Source organism: Acanthopagrus latus, chromosome 4 (genome assembly GCF_904848185.1).
Source record: "Acanthopagrus latus isolate v.2019 chromosome 4, fAcaLat1.1, whole genome shotgun sequence".
NCBI classification, from domain to species: domain Eukaryota; kingdom Metazoa; phylum Chordata; class Actinopteri; order Spariformes; family Sparidae; genus Acanthopagrus; species Acanthopagrus latus.
This window is the reverse complement of record NC_051042.1, coordinates 15,072,033-15,088,312: the sequence shown is the minus strand read 5'-3', so window position 1 is coordinate 15,088,312 and position 16,280 is coordinate 15,072,033. Positions and strand designations below refer to the sequence as shown.

At 40.8% G+C, this 16,280-nt stretch overlaps 2 protein-coding genes and 1 long non-coding RNA gene across 5 annotated transcripts; 1 reads left to right on the top strand and 2 right to left on the bottom strand.

Annotated features, from left to right (window-relative positions):
• Positions 1 to 2,525: 2,525 nt before the first annotated feature.
• Positions 2,526 to 8,180, bottom strand: LOC119018656 (cell surface A33 antigen-like). Its single transcript, XM_037096493.1, has 7 exons — positions 7,973 to 8,180; positions 7,028 to 7,200; positions 6,641 to 6,857; positions 6,363 to 6,527; positions 5,133 to 5,249; positions 4,887 to 5,013; positions 2,526 to 4,217 (listed from the first exon to the last, which is right to left on the bottom strand). Exons 1-7 carry the CDS (start codon positions 8,034 to 8,036, stop codon positions 3,818 to 3,820), a joined length of 1,263 nt encoding a protein of 420 aa, XP_036952388.1. The 5' UTR covers positions 8,037 to 8,180; the 3' UTR covers positions 2,526 to 3,817.
• LOC119018658 lies at positions 8,110 to 11,228 on the top strand. The gene is made up of 3 exons (XR_005074814.1): positions 8,110 to 8,230; positions 10,227 to 10,334; positions 10,867 to 11,228. It is a non-coding gene; the product is annotated as an uncharacterized LOC119018658 (long non-coding RNA).
• Positions 10,022 to 15,234, bottom strand: LOC119018657 (cell surface A33 antigen-like). Of its 3 annotated transcripts, none has more exons than XM_037096495.1 (7): positions 15,185 to 15,234; positions 12,914 to 13,015; positions 11,914 to 12,086; positions 11,527 to 11,743; positions 11,250 to 11,414; positions 10,427 to 10,543; positions 10,022 to 10,311 (listed from the first exon to the last, which is right to left on the bottom strand). In XM_037096495.1, exons 2-7 carry the CDS (start codon positions 12,975 to 12,977, stop codon positions 10,205 to 10,207), a joined length of 843 nt encoding a protein of 280 aa, XP_036952390.1. In that variant the 5' UTR covers positions 12,978 to 13,015; positions 15,185 to 15,234; the 3' UTR covers positions 10,022 to 10,204. The 3 variants fall into 3 exon arrangements, with proteins under 3 accessions (XP_036952390.1, XP_036952391.1, XP_036952389.1); XM_037096496.1 differs by lacking the exon at positions 15,185 to 15,234 and adding an exon at positions 14,486 to 14,625 and having other exon boundaries at positions 11,563 to 11,743; XM_037096494.1 differs by lacking the exon at positions 15,185 to 15,234 and adding an exon at positions 14,486 to 14,622.
• Between the last annotated feature and the right edge of the window lie 1,046 nt (positions 15,235 to 16,280).

Sequence of the window (16,280 nt, the reverse complement as noted above, 5' to 3'; positions counted from 1 at the left end):
GTCTATGCTGTCTGCATTTATAAAAAATTAGATATTGAATACGGGGCCAATATTCTGTGTAAGTAGGCTGTTTTGTTTTTATAGATTAGACCCTTTTAAGGGCACACTTCCTTACTTTTGTTATCATATTTCATTTATATTTATTTAATTGAGAATTGAACGATCTAAATAAGTAATCTGAAATGTTAATGGACAGGTTATTCCACCACTGAAAAGCCCACGATTTAAAAAAACAAACAGACGCTGTCATTTTATTTTGAAGTCCCAATGAACCATATCCGGTAGTGATTGTGTGGTTGTGCAACTTGATGCATGTCCAAAGACAATGGGTGTGTAGCGGTGATGGAGGGGAGCGGGAGTCTGTGATATGGTAAGGAAATTTAGCTACTGTACAATGAACGTTTCAAACGTGCAGTAATCTTAATAATGTGTAAAATTGTGTGATGTTATATGTAATTCTGCTAAAACTAAGAACAAAAGTCCTAAAATATTTTTTGTTTTATGTGATCCCATGTGTTTGTCAATGGATCCATCATGTGATGAGAATATGAGAACAATAATCTGAGAATGAATTTGTTGGTAATGTTGCCATCTAGTGTTCAGGATTCACACATCGCGTGTAATTCATTTCAATAAACCGCATTATAACAGGACATTTTGATAAATCCCAGAACTAGGAATATTACCATTGCTGAAATAAGACAACAACATTTGTGCATTGTCATAATACACAAATAATATATGTTAGATATGAAGAAAATATGTATGCCATTTAAGTATTTAGCTACATGTTAGATTTAGTCCTTCCTCATCGCTTTATGGCTATGGTGTTTATGTGAGGCAGAAGTCCAAGCTGTCTTTGTTCGCACACGGGAGTCTGCCCTCAGGAATTTCTGCCAAAAGTCAGGTGATGTTGTATAAAGACTAACAGAGTGCACATAGGAAGGATGTGGTAGTGGATGAATGGGTCAAACGCAGGACTTCAACTAGGGAACCAGTGTTTGTGTTCCATTAAACTAAAAGTAAGACGAAGCTTCCGGCTCATTGTGTTCAATGCCATGGTGCTCTAATCGATGGGGCCAAAAAGCATGATGGGGAAACAGTGGGGAATAACTTCTGAGGGAGGCAGTGGTGTGTGTGTGGTGGATTAGCTGTGTGGCACAAAGCTGAGCACATTCAGTTGACTCTTCCTGGTTTTACAGGTATGTATTACCGTCAACCCCCCTCTCAAAAAACAGCTGCTGAACCTTTGCTGTTTCTTGCCCTTCCTCCCTGTGAGATGACAGCCTTGGGTGCTCTGCTGTGGGGCTGGAGGGGCATCTTTGAGAAGAGGGACTGAGGTAGTGGTACAGCTGGACCCTGCAAGGCATTAGGTTTCACAGGGAAGGGACTCCTACCGCTGCCATTCAAACCTGTGGGTTTGCGAGAGAGAGGGGTGGAAGGATTTGCATCGTGCGTGTTCAGATGGCATCCCGCAGCTTTAGGTTTGAAACAAGTCTGATATGCATTTCTAACATGCTTTAAGGAGACACACTATTCCGTGAGGTCAAGTCAACACCTATTAGGAGATCCGCAAACATGTGGCGGCTCTGCAAGCAAAAGAGTAAAAGAAACAAATGTTATTTCATTCAGGAAACCTCACCCAGTCAGAGCAGAGAGTCAAGATAGTGATCCTCCCCTCCATAGCCTCTGATTCGTCTGTGTGGCAGGTTGTAACATTCTCGACAACACTCACCTGGCATGTTTCAGCTTGTCCTCTGTGAAGTGTACCTGACTTGACACGGGATACTCCTTCACATCACATATTTGTGTCACTGTTTCCAAACCTCTGGCTGTAGTCGATCGTATGTGCCTACAGCCCATAATGTAACAGAGCATAAAAAAGCAAAACTGAAATGCCCATCGCAAAATTCTGTTTAGAGACAGACGGGGGCCAGAAAACAGGCAACCTTCAGACAACAACACACTGGTGTCAGATGAGAAGGCTGACATTAATTGTGCCAGCTCACAGCAGCTGACCCACTGGCTGGGAAACAGCAACAACACTACTGACTGATTAGTTCGGGTGGGGGTGAGTTGTTGCCTGTTGTAGCAGAGCAATTTCTTCTCATCTGTAGTTTTTATATCATTATATCGGGGAGAGGGGGAAATGAACAGACCTGAGGCTGACACCAGGACACAAATAGTATTCATGTACCTTCAGCAGGAAGAAATGAGCACTGTTTTATGCATTTATTTATTGATTTTTATTGATTACAGTGAAGCTAGGAAGCTCACTGTGAAACTTGGGGGCTGTTTTAAGGCTCAAGTCTACTTATTGTCAGTAATTCTGAATTCATCGATTTTGCCTGCAATGTTTGGGCTCCACATTGTCACTGCTCCACTAACCAAGAATATCTCATGATGAATTATGGACCACTATGACATCGTAACATACCACTTAATAAATACGTTTCAGTAGTGGATGGATCCTGCAAAGATCAATAGTTATATTACATATTTCAGTTTGCAAGAATCTTCTTCGCTCACATTATTTAATCAATCTTTATTGATTTTACAGCACAGTTGGTGAATGGGATGCAACAGAAAAATGTCAATGTCAATGTAAAACTGATAACATTACCATTAATATTGCTGAGATAAAAATGATAGCGTATGTACATTGTCAAATCTCTCTGAATTTAAACATAAATCTATTTAAAAATTAAACATAAGAAAAAAACATTTAAAAGCAAAATACAATAATATATACTGTTTGTCAGAATTTTTAGTTGATTAAAATTATTTTTTTGTTAAAAAAAATATATAATTTTTTTGTTTTTTTTTTTAAACCCAGACATCTGTTTTGACATAATCAATCCCAGCAATCAGGAGGCTGCAGTACTAATTTCTAAATAAAAAAAATGGAAGCACTGAAGAAAGCACAGAGGACATTGAAAACTAACCCGTATAATATTTACATATAGAAGGATGTATAGTACCGAACTCCAACAAGAAAAACTATTCTGTAAGGCATAAACAATGACACAAAACTGAAGCAAATCGCTTGTGTCAAGGTAACTTCCTGAAAAGAAACTACCACCAGTAACACACCCAACAGCAGAACCATCTAAAATACACGCGCACACACACAGAGCTTTGCATTCTTAGTAACAATGCCAGTGTATCGCGTTTGAATTAACGACTCGTTTCTGAATTTAACAGCTCTCTGAAGGTCTGTTAAATGTTTGTCATGTGCCAAAACTTATCAAACAAAAACAAGGAGATTAAGAACTTTACAACACCGATCACAAAACTAACTGTGATGGAGCCAAGAAGGAGCGACAGCAACAGAAGGCAGCGTGATGGCGGACAGCATGAGGCAGGGCAGCACGATTCCAGTCTGGCCGGCGCTCCGATGCTATCTGCTCCGGTGACTGACTGTCACTGAAGTTGTGTTATAACCTCGTCTGCTGCTGTCCACCGTTTTGCTCTTTGGCTCGCAGCGCTGTCAGCAGCCAGGCAGGATTTTATGACTGAAGTATGGGACTGAACTTTCTCTGATTTTTTCAGATGAGCAAGGCATTAAAATGGGAGACCTACAGATACAACATGAGACTCATGTCGCAGATTAGTGTGGCACTGAACTGAAGAAGGAACAAATCATCAAATCTTCGTAGCCAAATGCAGTTCAACCGAGAAAAATTCTACATCTGGTTGAGTCCTATTACACTTCCTTCTTAATTTGATTAATGGAGGCAAAAATTGGACACCTGGACTAAAGTCACTCATTACAAGATGAAAACTGTAAGATTGCGGCTGATAAGGGTCAGTGGCCTTAGTCGTCGTAGTCCCTCCTTGTGGGCTTATTGGCAGGCACACGTGGTGGTCCACGATCATCGTACGGCTCGTCATAGCGGTCATCATCATAACGGCGGTCATCGTAGCGACGTTCATCATCATAATGGCGCTCACTGTCGTAGCGCTCATTGCGGTCACGTCGGTCAGTGTAGTCGCTGCGGCGATCGTCGTAGTCGCTGCGGCGATCGTCGTAGTCGCTGCGACGATCATTGTAGTCGCTGCGGCGGTCGTAGTCGCGCTCACTCCTTTCCTCGTAACGGTCACCGCTGCCGGCAGGGCTGGCGGCATCACGACCTCTTGTGTCCTCTTGCCCATCAGCATGGCGACTCTCACCATTTAAAGCTGGCTCTTTGTCACGGTACTCTTCCTCACGAACTCTGGAAAATCAACAAAAAGGCAGTCAGATGTTTGTGTGGATTCGCTCTTGACAGGTTGCATTTTGGTCATTTTTTATAAAGAGGGGGACATCTATCCCTCATCCCGCTACAGATCACTGGTTATTGGACAAGAGGGAGCAAATGTGGTTGTGCAAAAAAGGAGCAAAGTGCATATAACTGAAGTCTGTCAACTTGCAGCCTCTATGTTCACAATATCCAACCCAGTTTCAAGGCGGTTCATAAAAAAGTGATGAAATTCATTCTCATCCATTCGTCCACTCAAATCGCCCATTCGTCGATTTTTTTTCCAGTTTAAGCGTTTAAGTGTGTACAAAACCTGTAGACATCTGCCAAGATTATTTTTGAATTATCCGTGACGTGCTGGAACTTTCCTCTCTTTAAATAAAAACCTCAAAACTTCAGTTGTGTATCTTTATTACTGAACCCAGCTATATTTGACCTTGTGTCGATGAAAAGGTGCTAAATAATTTTACTGCAACACTATTTTTCTGTCTATAAACCTAAATGTCCTGATAGACCGATGATTTGCTCACTCAGCCTCATGAATGGGACAGATCAGATGTTGACCTCTGTTCACATCCCATCGGCTCGTTAGTCAGTCAGTCTGAGCGCATTTGCATGTGTCTTTATGGGTGAAAATAACTTTACCCCATGGCATATTCTTCCTCCTTATTCTTCTTCCTGCAGCAGCAGCAATAGATGACGACGATGAGTAATATCAGCGCGGCGACGACTCCACCAATGATTCCTGCAGTCGAGCCTATGTTCATGGAAGCTGCAGAGAGGAAGGAAGATGAATTTGGAGAAGAAGGATACATATTGCTTACATATTTATTGGGATTCCAAAGTTCCCAGATTGTTAATGGGAAGGCATAACGAGAAGGTTTTGCTCACGTGGCATGACTGAGAGGGTCAAGTTGCAGGTTGCAGAGCGGATCTTGTTACTGGAGGTGCAGATGTAGAATCCCGATGTTTCTCTGGAGATATTGAAAAGAGACAGGATGCCTCCCTCTGAAAGACAGCAAGACAGACATATATCATTGCTATCATGATTTTATAGATTTTTATAAATTCCACAGTGTTTCAGCTCATCAAAAAAATCGATGGGTGCTCATTGAATAATTCTATTTATTGTCCTTCCTGAAAGTGTCATGATAGATTTTAGTATTACAAAGGTGCAGTGACACAGAAGAATGAAACAGTTGGGATCCCAAGACATCAGTAAGGGCCTCAGATTTTTGCGATAACAGGCAACCGGTTCAGATTTGTTGGGGGAGAGCCTATTAAGTGCCCCTTAATCATCCGATATGCTCCTGAATCTTCGTGTGTTGGCCCTCAAAAGTAAAACTCTTACAACTAGTGAGCACTTTTTTTTCCTTTTCATTTTTTTCTCCAACCTCATGGTCAAGGGGGAAAGCGCAAATGTTGTCATGCTGTCCTCCTGGTTTCAGGTCGTATAAATGTTGAAAATCTTCCAAGCTGTTCTTGATCCACTGCCTGATGACCAGCAGACGGAAAGATAATGGACACTGAACATACGGAGGCCCACTGGGCCATATTTCAAGGTAAAATAACATATTTGATAGCACGTAACAGCTAGCTACCATAAGTATTTAACCACTTCCGAGCCAACATTACTGTTTATAGTTTTACACAATATGACGGGAAGCCATAAATGGAGTCTTAAATATTAACATACATCTGGGACACATTTATTAAAGCCAGGAAGTGAAACAAACTGAATGTAATCACACAGTAACATTAGCTAAGAAGTGGTTGAATGTTAATTTTAGTTTATGTGTTATCGAATGTTGTTAACCATGAAATCTAAAGTTTAGATTTTCACTGTCCATCATATTCTCGATTGCTGATCACTTGGCAAGTAGAAAATTGATAACTATTTCTAAAAGTAGCTACATGTTATAGGGCTTGCAACCAGGAACACAGCAACATAAAATTATCACAGCATTCAGGCTTCCAGTCCTGAGTGGGATGTCAGGGGAACATGTCCGTCTTGTTAATATGGTTTATGCAGACACAAGTAAACATTTTCTCAACTGAGAGTCAACTGATATTTTTTTCCAGAATCAACAGTCCTGTCAGAAACGGTGTCAGTATACTTACTGTCAGTTGTTCTTGGATCTGGAACACGAGGCATGTTCCTGACGTCTCGACTTTCCCACTTATAAGTGGGTGGTGGCGAGCCTTCCTTAGACAGACATGTCAGGTTGATGTTCTGGCCGTACTCTGCTTTACCCTGGATCTTACAGATGGGTATAGATGGAGCAACTAGACAAAACAAAGGAAATACGGAGACAGAATTAAATCATGCAACATTTTTAAGCAAGTTGTTAAAACCTTAAAAAAACAGAATATTTCACTGAAAGTAAATGAAATGCTACCTAGAACCACCAATTGTGCCTTGTCAGACAGTTTGCCTTCGTCATCACCCGGGATCTGGACACTACACTGAAACTCCTTGTTGTCTGCTAGTGTGATGGAGGACAGTTTCAGGTCGGCCTTTCCCTTAAAAACATCTACGTCCAGGGATACCCGACCTTCATATGGCGGTGTGATGTCAAGTTGTTTATTCAGGGTATAATAAGAGAGAATCCGGTTCTGTTAGAGAACGACAGCATCAGAGGAACATTAAAAGAGGAAGAACACAAAGTTATTGTTCTTATTAATTATACCGTCATACTGAATTATACTCAGGTTGATAGAGAATCATGTACACATGCACATACAGTAAATACATATAAAGACAGAACACATAGTAGTAATCTGACCTCTTCAGCACCAACTTCTGCAGCCTCATCAGACCATTTGATGATAACTAGATCGGTCTCCTTTAATGGGGTTTTGGGTGTGAAGCTGCAGGGCAGTGTGATGTTGTCACCTCTGGCATACTCATATGAGTCCTGTGGGATGTTCACCTGGAGGGCACCGACACCTGACAGCACTGTAAGATTTAAAAAAAACAGAGAATAATGATCAAGAGTAGCTGCATCTACATCTGCTGTGGTTGACTTGATGAAGTCAACCACAGCAGATGTTGCTGCATTACAGTGTGTGTAAAACGTGCACATACTGAGAATCAATCAGCAGTGTGACCTGCATCTGTACAAATAGGTTATCACCCCAAATTCCAGCTTGATGCGAATATTTTCTGGAGGTGTCGATCTTATATGTCAGAAAAATGAATATTCGTGTATTTTGTACCATTTGTCGAACAAATAAAGGCTTCATATGGGCCCTGGGAACTGTGATGGGCATTTTACAGGCCTAGACCAAACGATTCAACCACTGATCAAGACAATAATGGATAGAAATTTGAAATTGATAATGAAAACAATGGTGAGCTGTAGCCCTTGCTGAGCTTTGTTGATCACCACTCATGCGCTTGAGAGGAGTCCGACATGCTTTTCATATTTAAACCAAGGCGGCGTATGTGAGAAAGAAACCAGGTCGAGTTGAAAGCATATTCATATCTGATGAAGACGATTTAAATAGTTTCCCTGATTTCTAAATAACAATTTGTTATTGATATTATATTTTTTTTGCTTTGTATTTTGTGTTATTATTATTATATTTTTTAAAGAGGTAACTTAATGACAAACCGAAGATACAGGTCACCTGCATTAACAGGGCTGTTGTGAAGGTGCGCAAACAGGTGTGGCAGCTGGTGAGGCGCAAAGAAAGAGAGGCAAACATTTCTTCCAGGAATAACTCACCCAGACACAGGAGAGTCAAGGCAGAAATCCTCCCCTCCATGGTGAAGACTTTTATTATCGCCATCTAACCGTCACTGACTCTTATGCGCGTCGTCGCTCTCTCTAAAATGACACAGAGATCCGGAGCCGCCCGGGACGGATTTGCATCGAAACCCCGATGGCGTCTCCGGAGCGTTGCGCCCGATGGGTGTGCCCGCAGCCCTCTGCTCGTCTGACAGACAGCGCTCCCGGCCAATCACCGCAGCTCCTTCAGCACAGGTAGCATTCCCGATCCGCTCACCCGGCGTGTTTCGACCGGTCCTCTAATCAAAAGGAGGCCACCTGCCTGAGAGGATACTCCCACCATGAATGAATTTTCTAAGGCTTGTTTTCGGTCAACAGGACTGAATTGATAAACCTTTTATATCCCTGACACAACACAATTAAAGGTGTCTTCGTCTTGAGCTGTAGTTATAGCTCATGGTGTCAATAGCGCAGAATACTTACAGACTCTCTCTCTCTCTCTCTCTCTCTCTCTCTCTCTCTCTCTCTCTCTCTCTCTCTCTCTCTCTCTATATATATATATATATATATATATATATGTATATATTAAATATTCAGCTTTATATTGCAACAGAGAAACAGACAGGAGCATTATGGGACATCCAAACACCACCGAGTGTGTCGGGGTGGTGCAGAGAACAACTTTAGATGTGCTGCTGGTGGAACAAGAGAAACATTTGATCCTGTCAGACTGGTTCAACAAGAATTTATCACCTCCAGACAAACACACACTCACACACATAACAACACAGACGAGCGAAACAAGGAGAGGGCACACTGTTTCAGGCGTCCCGTCACCTACGGTCTGATCAGAGTTTGAAATATTTGAGTACAAGTCACTCAGTGTTTTTTTTGGTATTTGACCTTGTTTTTTAAAAGGGGTTTTTCTTTGCTGGATACGCCCATTTTTGTTGAAAACAGCACTCCAGATCGAGAATAACAACTAGTCCCTGGCTTCCATCTACTGCTGAAAATGGCGTTGCAATTAAGTTTCATTGCTTTGGTTTTCTGAGTTCAGATTTCTCACATACATGTTTAAAAAAAGTATTTTTAAAAGAAAAGAATGCAGCGATCATCTTAAATGGCTCATTCTTGTGTTGTAGCCTACAGTTTCTGTGTTGCACAGCACTGCTCAGTGGAAGTAACAGGAACCATGACCTCCATCCTGGCGCCCACAAATGGAACAGGCCGAGTGATGATTAAATGCGTCTCAACCTTAAAGGATATATTCACCCTAACATGAAAATTCAGCTATTGCTCACCTGCATGCCGATGGAGGTTTCATAGTCCACAAAACATTTCTGGAGCTTCACAGACAAACCAAGACGTAACAGTGCTCCATACTGTTCACCCAGCATAAACCAAGTCTCCAGAAGTCCTGAGATCCCAACTTGATTTGAAGAGATGCCACTTACACTCTTGACACTCAGTCAAGCTAGTGCACCTTCCTCAGATGGGATGCACACCAACACCCTCAGCTTGGCAGCTACATTGAAGATTTCCGCTTAAAAAAGGGTGGAAATAACAGATTTGCAAATCAATTTCTGATCTCGAGGCTTCCACAGATTTGGATTACAGTGGATGAGCTGCATACAGCTGTATTATGCGCTTTTAAGGTTGTTTGTAAAATAAGTCCCCAGCTACTTCAGTTCTTGAGAGGAATGTTGCAACTCTATTTTTCTGTGAAGCCCCAGAAATGTTTTGTGGACGATGAAACCTCACCTGACTTTCCATCAGCATGGTGGCGAGTAGTGACTGAATTATATATTTCAGTAAACTTATCCTTCAATAACTTTAAAAGACAATTAAAATGCTTTCCTAGTCAGGAAAACATTCCTGATATTAATCCAAAGCTGGTTTGCACGAGTGTCATCTCCCAAATCGGCCAAACTGGTAACCGTTTTCAAAATCTCTGGGCCTCACTCGTGCAGTGCTAGATAGAACAGGTACATTTCAGAATAATTCAATCTTATTGTTCCTCTCATTTTCATTTGTAGTTTTGCTTTTTATTTCATAGGCATACAGAGTAAAAAACTGATATGTTGCACAGAAATTACAGATATTGCCAATTTTGTTAAACGCATGACCTGCTGGAGTAACTTAACAGGAACATTTAAAAGCTGGACATGATGTTGACTGAGCATTTCATGTCCAGGGAAAAGAAGGATGCACATTGTAATGCATTTCCCCTCAAACTTTTTTCTTCTTGCAGTAGCAACAGACGACGATGATGAGTATGATCAGCGTAGCAATGACTCCACAAATGATTCTTGCAGTGGGACCAATGTTCGTGGAGGCTGCAGACAGGATGAAGAGAGATGTACGTTTTAACGCATTTTTGTCAAGATTTTTTTGAAAATATTAAGTTCACAGATTATTAATGAGGAGGTGGTAAATGAAGGTTTTGCTCACGTGGCATGACTGAGAGGGTGATGCTGCAGGTTGCAGAGCGGATCTTGTTACTTGAGGTGCAGATGTAGAATCCTGATGTCTCTGTCGAGATATCGTACAGAGACAGGGAGCCTCCCTCTGAAAGACAGAGAGACAAACACGCATCCTTACTGTCATTATTTTATTGCTGTCGTATATTATGTTATAATTTTACAGAAACTACAGAGGTTTCTTCTCATAAAAAAGTGCACTCGATGAATAATTAATGCTGTTTAAAGTAGTTCCTTGGATTGTCATTGTAGATTTCGATTTTGGTTATTCACTGGTATGATGCAGTAGAATGAGATGGTAGTTAGGTAGGTCATAATCAAAATAGACTAAATTGTGACTACTTTAACGTCACCTCACGATACTTTGAGTATCATCACAATATTTTTTTTCCTTGTGTTTCTTCTGCTCAGCTTTATTCTGGATCAATCACACCGGCCTCTTCAGCCTGTCCCCCAGCCTCCCCACTGCTCCTCTTTGGGTCACTCAACCTCCAGAGCCCCTCTTCACTGCAGTGTGTCCCTGGGCGGCAGGCTGCCGCTATTGCCGGGCTGCATTACTGCTGCTCCGTCACCCAGCCTGTCTGCTTTACATGACGAGCCCAGAGACACTGCAGCTGCAACAGCCAAAAAGGTCAGTGTGTATACTGGCAGGGCAACTGCTGCTCACAACATGCTGCATCAGCTCAGCCCCTGGCCAAATGCGAGAAAGCCTCAAGTACAACCCATCAACGCCAGAGAGCTATTTTTTTTCCAGACTCGGTAGTTCCATCAGAAATGGCATCGCTGATACTTAATGTCAGTTGTTCTGAGATCTGCAGCGTGGGGAGTGTTCTTGACATCTCGACTTTCCCACTTATATGTGGGTTGTGGTGAACCTCTCTCAGACAGACACGTCAGGTTGATGTTCTGGCCGTACTCTGCTTTACCCTGGATCTTACAGATGGGCGTAGATGGACCAACTAGACAAAACAAAGGAAATATGGAGACAAAAAATAAATCATACAACTTTTTAAGCAAGTTGTTAGAACCTTAAAAAACAGAATATTTCACTGAAAGTAAATGAAATGTTACCTAGAACCACCAATCGTGCCTTGTCAGCCAATTTGCCTTCGTCATCACCCGGGATCTGGACACTACACTGAAACTCCTTGTTGTCTGCTAGTGTGATGGAGGACAGTTTCAGGTCAGCCTTTCCCTTCATAACATCTACGTCCAGGGATACCCGACCTTCATACAGCGGTGTGATGTCAAGTTGTTTATTCAGGGAATAATAAGAGAGAATCCGGTTCTGTTAGAGAACGACAGCATCAGAGGAACATTAAAAGAGGAAGAACATAAAGTTATTGTTCTTATTAGTTATACCGTCATACTGAATTATACTCAAGTTGATAGAGAATCACGTACACATGCACATACAGTAAATACATATAAAGACAGAACACATAGTAGTAATCTGACCTCTTCAGCACCAGCTTCTGCAGTCTCATCAGACCATTTGATGATAACTAGATCTGTCTCCTTTAACGGGGTTTTGGGTGTGAAGCTGCAGGGCAGTATGATGTTGTCACCTCTGGCATACTCATATGAGTCCTGTGGGATGTTCACCTGGAGGGCACCGACACCTGACAGCACTGTAAGATTTAAAAAAAACAGAGAATAACGATAAACATTACTGCATCTACATCTGCTGTGGTTGACTTGATGAAGTCATTAGTCATTAGTCCTTAGTTGTTAATCTGGCTGCATGACAGTGTGTGTAAAATGTGCACATACTGAGAATCAATCAGCAGTGTGACCTGCATCTGTACAAATAGGTTATCACCTGTGGTTGACTTGATGAAGTTGTTTTAAAGATGCAAAATATAAGAATCTTAGTTTAAAACATCCTAAAATGAACTCACACTTTCAACAGAATGTGAAGAAAGATTTGGTCAATGACAGCTATGTATCTATTTAAGTTAGTGTAGTAACCATCCAGCCCCGGTCTTGAAAACCACCATCTCTATTTTTGAATCTGTACTATCTGTTGAAAACAGGAAGACAGTTTAAGACTGTGGGCTCCAGGAACTTGTGATGTGCATTTTACAGACCTAGACCGAAAACTTCACTCACTGATCAAGACAAGAATAAACAAAATAAATTCTTAATAATTAAAAAATAGAATTAAAATAATGGTTGGTTGGCTAGTTGTAAGCCTTGCTTAATTTGATTATTGCTCATACGTTTTGCAAAAGTCTCACATGCCTTTAATACCAAAACAATTTGATAAGATTGCATACATGTGAAAGGGAATATATCTAGTTGAAAGCATATTGGTTTATAGTTTTTTACAAGTTTTCTTTTTTTGCAGACTTTATTTTTGTAAATGGGGAACTTAATAACAAGTAACTTGCAGCTGTGGCGGCTTGGTAAGGTGCAAAAATTAGAGAGACAAACATTTCTTGCAGGAATAACTCACCCAGGCACAGAAGAATCAAGGCAGAAATCCTCCCCTCCATAGTCAAGACTTTTATCATCTTCATCTAACCGTCACTGATCCTTCTCTGTGCATTCTCCCGCTCTACATGAAACACAGATTTAATAGCATCGATTGAGCATTGAGCCTTGTGGGCGTGCCCCCAAATCCTGACTTCTTCATTGGCAGGATGTGTTTTTTTTTTCTTATCTGCAGGTTTGGATGTAAACTGCGCTCCTGATAGAGAATAAAAGCAAATCCAGTCTTCTGTCTGCTGTCCACAGTGCCATCTCAATGAAATGCATGGTTTTGGTAAAATCCTGGGAGCTCATATAAAAAGATGAGAAAGTGTTTTTCAAAAGCAGAAAACACAGATCACCTCAAGTGACTCAGGTTGCACTGTGTGTCTTTGCTGTGCTGCAGCACTACTCAGTGGATATGACTGTCACAATGCTGTATCCTGCTGTTCATGGAACGAGCCGACACATTAGAGGAATGTGTCATTAACGTCTCTCCCTCATGTCTAAGGAAAGTCAGGTGAAGTTTCATAGTCGACAAAACATTTTCTGACTTAATATTATCAGTTGTAGTTAATTAAAGTTTATTTAACAGATTTCACTTTTGACAAGCAATGACATGTTTTATAAACGACTTATTAACAAATTTTTGTTGGAAAGTTGCAGTTGATTTTCATGATAATAAATACTTACAAGTGAAGTTTTTAACCTTTACAATTACTTTATAAATGTTTTATGATACTGCCTCTTAACAGAACTATATATTCTATATGTGCTGGTACTGACATTATTTCTGAAGCAACTGTAGTCTTTAAACTGTTGTAGATGTATGGTTGGGGGTGGGGCGCATGATCTAAATATTTCTAAAATCTTGGCTACGGCCCTGCTCCTGGTGTAATTCAAGTCTCCAGAAGCCCCCAAACCCCAAATTACATAGGCTTACATTTTACAGTGGTCCTATCATTAAAATTAAAATTATCATATACTTTTACAGAAGTACTTTTTGTATAGTTGACTTTCAAATTTGACAAATTGATATTTTAACCCGCTAACTTTACTTTTACTCAAATAAGACTTTTGGGTACTTTTGACAACAGTCTTTCGGTTTTGGATTGTAAATTGTAAAAAAGACAAAAAAAAAAGTAAAAAAGAAGCGTTTTGGGTCATAGGAAATTGTGATAAGACTAAAAGATGAATCAGTTAATCTTGAGAGTAATCATCTGATTAATCTGCAATTAAATTAACTGTTAGTTATTTTTCTGCATTTGAATGCAAAGTTGAGGAGAGCCATTGGTACTGCTGATATTGTAGTCACGAATTTCTGCCAAAGGTTGTGGTAAAAGATTATGGTTTTACTTCCTGAAGCTGTTCATGTATAGAAGCAACCGCAGTCATGGTTGCATCTTAACACCACTCAGTCATGTGAAACGGGAACTAGAAATGGTGCCAGTGTTAGGAGATCACAAAAATCATTTATGACACATGCATTTCACAATCACCTTTTAGGGAATTTATCAGACACTTCTGTCCAAAGCAACTTACAGCAATTCATACGTACATACACAGATGTGGCTGCCATGCAAGGTACCGATCAGCACATAAGGAGCAGTTTGGGGATCATCAGCTTGCCCAAGGACACTCCGACATACAGGGGATCGAACCGGCGGCCTTCTGATAACAAGATGCTGGCTCTACCCCTGCTCCACAGCTACCCCGATTCAATGCCGAACTAACCAATCAGGGGCCAGCAGGACTTGGACTAAGGTAAATGTGTGCGAATCAGAGAAGCATATTCAACAGGTTATTGTGACTGCATGCAAATATGCCAGTAATGATTGTGTTAACATAGATCTACAAATAGCCAGCTGTGTACACATTGTAAATATATTTTGGGGAAATTAGGTCAAACCTGAGTTAACATAAATTAACTTCTGAAATACATGAATTAGCTTTACAGTACTTCTCAACCTTACACATAATTTAAAATATACAGACCGCGGCAATAGTTTGCTGTGGATACAGTCTATGCTGATGGAGACAACAGTTAATGAAAGCACATCTGTGAAAACTCCCTGAAGAAGCATGTTTGCAACAGGCAAAGCTAGCAAAGTGGTTGAAACAGAAAGTTTCCTCTTCATGATGTCATGGACTTTCATGACTTGCTGCAGTAGCTTAATTACAACACTTGTTCATGTAAACATGAAACCAACTGACTTTAACATCTCCGGGGTGAAGAGGGACGCATATTGTAACGCACTGTCGTCAAGATGTATTCTTCTCGCAAGAGCAACAGATGACGATGATGACTGCGATCGACATGGCAACGGCTCCACCGATGATTCTTGCAGTGGGACCAATGTTCATGGAAGCTGCAGGAAGGAAGAAGAAGGATGCATATTACAATGCATTGTTGTCAAGATGTATTTTTTTGAAAATACTAAATTTACAGATTATTAATGAGCAGGTGGTAAATGAAGGTTTTGCTCACGTGGCATGACTGAGAGGGTGACGCTGCAAGTTGCAGAGTGGATCTTGTTACTTGAGGTGCAGATGTAGAATCCCGATGTTTCTCTGGAGATACTGATAAGAGACAGGATGCCTCCCTCTGAAAGACACCAAGACAAACATATATCATTGCTATGATGATTTTATAGATTTTTAATCTCAAAGGGTGCTCACTGAATAATTCTATTCATCATTGTTCCTGAAAGTGTCACGATGGATTTTGGTATTACAAAGGTGCAGTGATGCAGAAGAATGAAACAGTTGGGATCCCAAGACATCAGTAAGATCAGTCGGATTTTTGCAATAACAGGCAACCGGCTCAGGTTTGTTGGGGGAGAACCTATTAAGTGCCCCTTAATCATCCGATATGCTCCTGAATCTTCGTGTGTTGGCCCTCAAAAGTAAAACTCTTACAACTAGTGAGCACTTGTTGAAATGCTGTCCTCCTGGTTTCAAGTCATATAAATGTCAAATATCTGCCAAGCTGTTCTTGATCCACTGCCTGATGACCAGCAGACCGAAAGATAATGGACACTGAACATACGGAGATCCACTGAGCCATATTTCAAGGTAAAATAACATATTTTACAGCACGTAGCAGCTAGCTAACATAAGTATTTAACCACTTCGGGGCCGTTTGATAGTTTTACACAATATGATAGGAAAGCCGTAAATGAAGTTTTAAATATCAAACATATCTGGGACACATTTATTAAAGCCAGGAAGTGAAACAAACTGGATGTAATCACACAGTAACATTAGCTAAGAAGTGGTTAAATGTTAATTTTAGCTTATTTGTTATCGAATGTTGTTTAACCATGAACTGTCGCCCAATGTCCCTCTTAATT

What these genes read in the sequence shown, in the direction of transcription:
- LOC119018656 (XM_037096493.1), bottom strand. Translation starts at nt 8,036, where the DNA reads ATGGCGATAATAAAAGTCTTCACCATGGAGGGGAGGATTTCTGCCTTG. An exon ending in CTTGACTCTCCTGTGTCTGG is followed by an intron (nt 7,201 to 7,972) that starts GTGAGTTATTCC and finishes TAAATCTTACAG; the next exon opens with TGCTGTCAGGTGTCGGTGCC. An exon ending in GAGGAAGAATATGCCATGGG is followed by an intron (nt 4,218 to 4,886) that starts GTAAAGTTATTT and finishes TTGATTTTCCAG; the next exon opens with AGTTCGTGAGGAAGAGTACC.
- LOC119018657 (XM_037096495.1), bottom strand. Translation starts at nt 12,977, where the DNA reads ATGAAGATGATAAAAGTCTTGACTATGGAGGGGAGGATTTCTGCCTTG. An exon ending in GGCACGATTGGTGGTTCTAG is followed by an intron (nt 11,415 to 11,526) that starts GTAACATTTCAT and finishes TGTTTTGTCTAG; the next exon opens with TTGGTCCATCTACGCCCATC. An exon ending in AGATCTCAGAACAACTGACA is followed by an intron (nt 10,544 to 11,249) that starts TTAAGTATCAGC and finishes TCTGTCTTTCAG; the next exon opens with AGGGAGGCTCCCTGTCTCTG.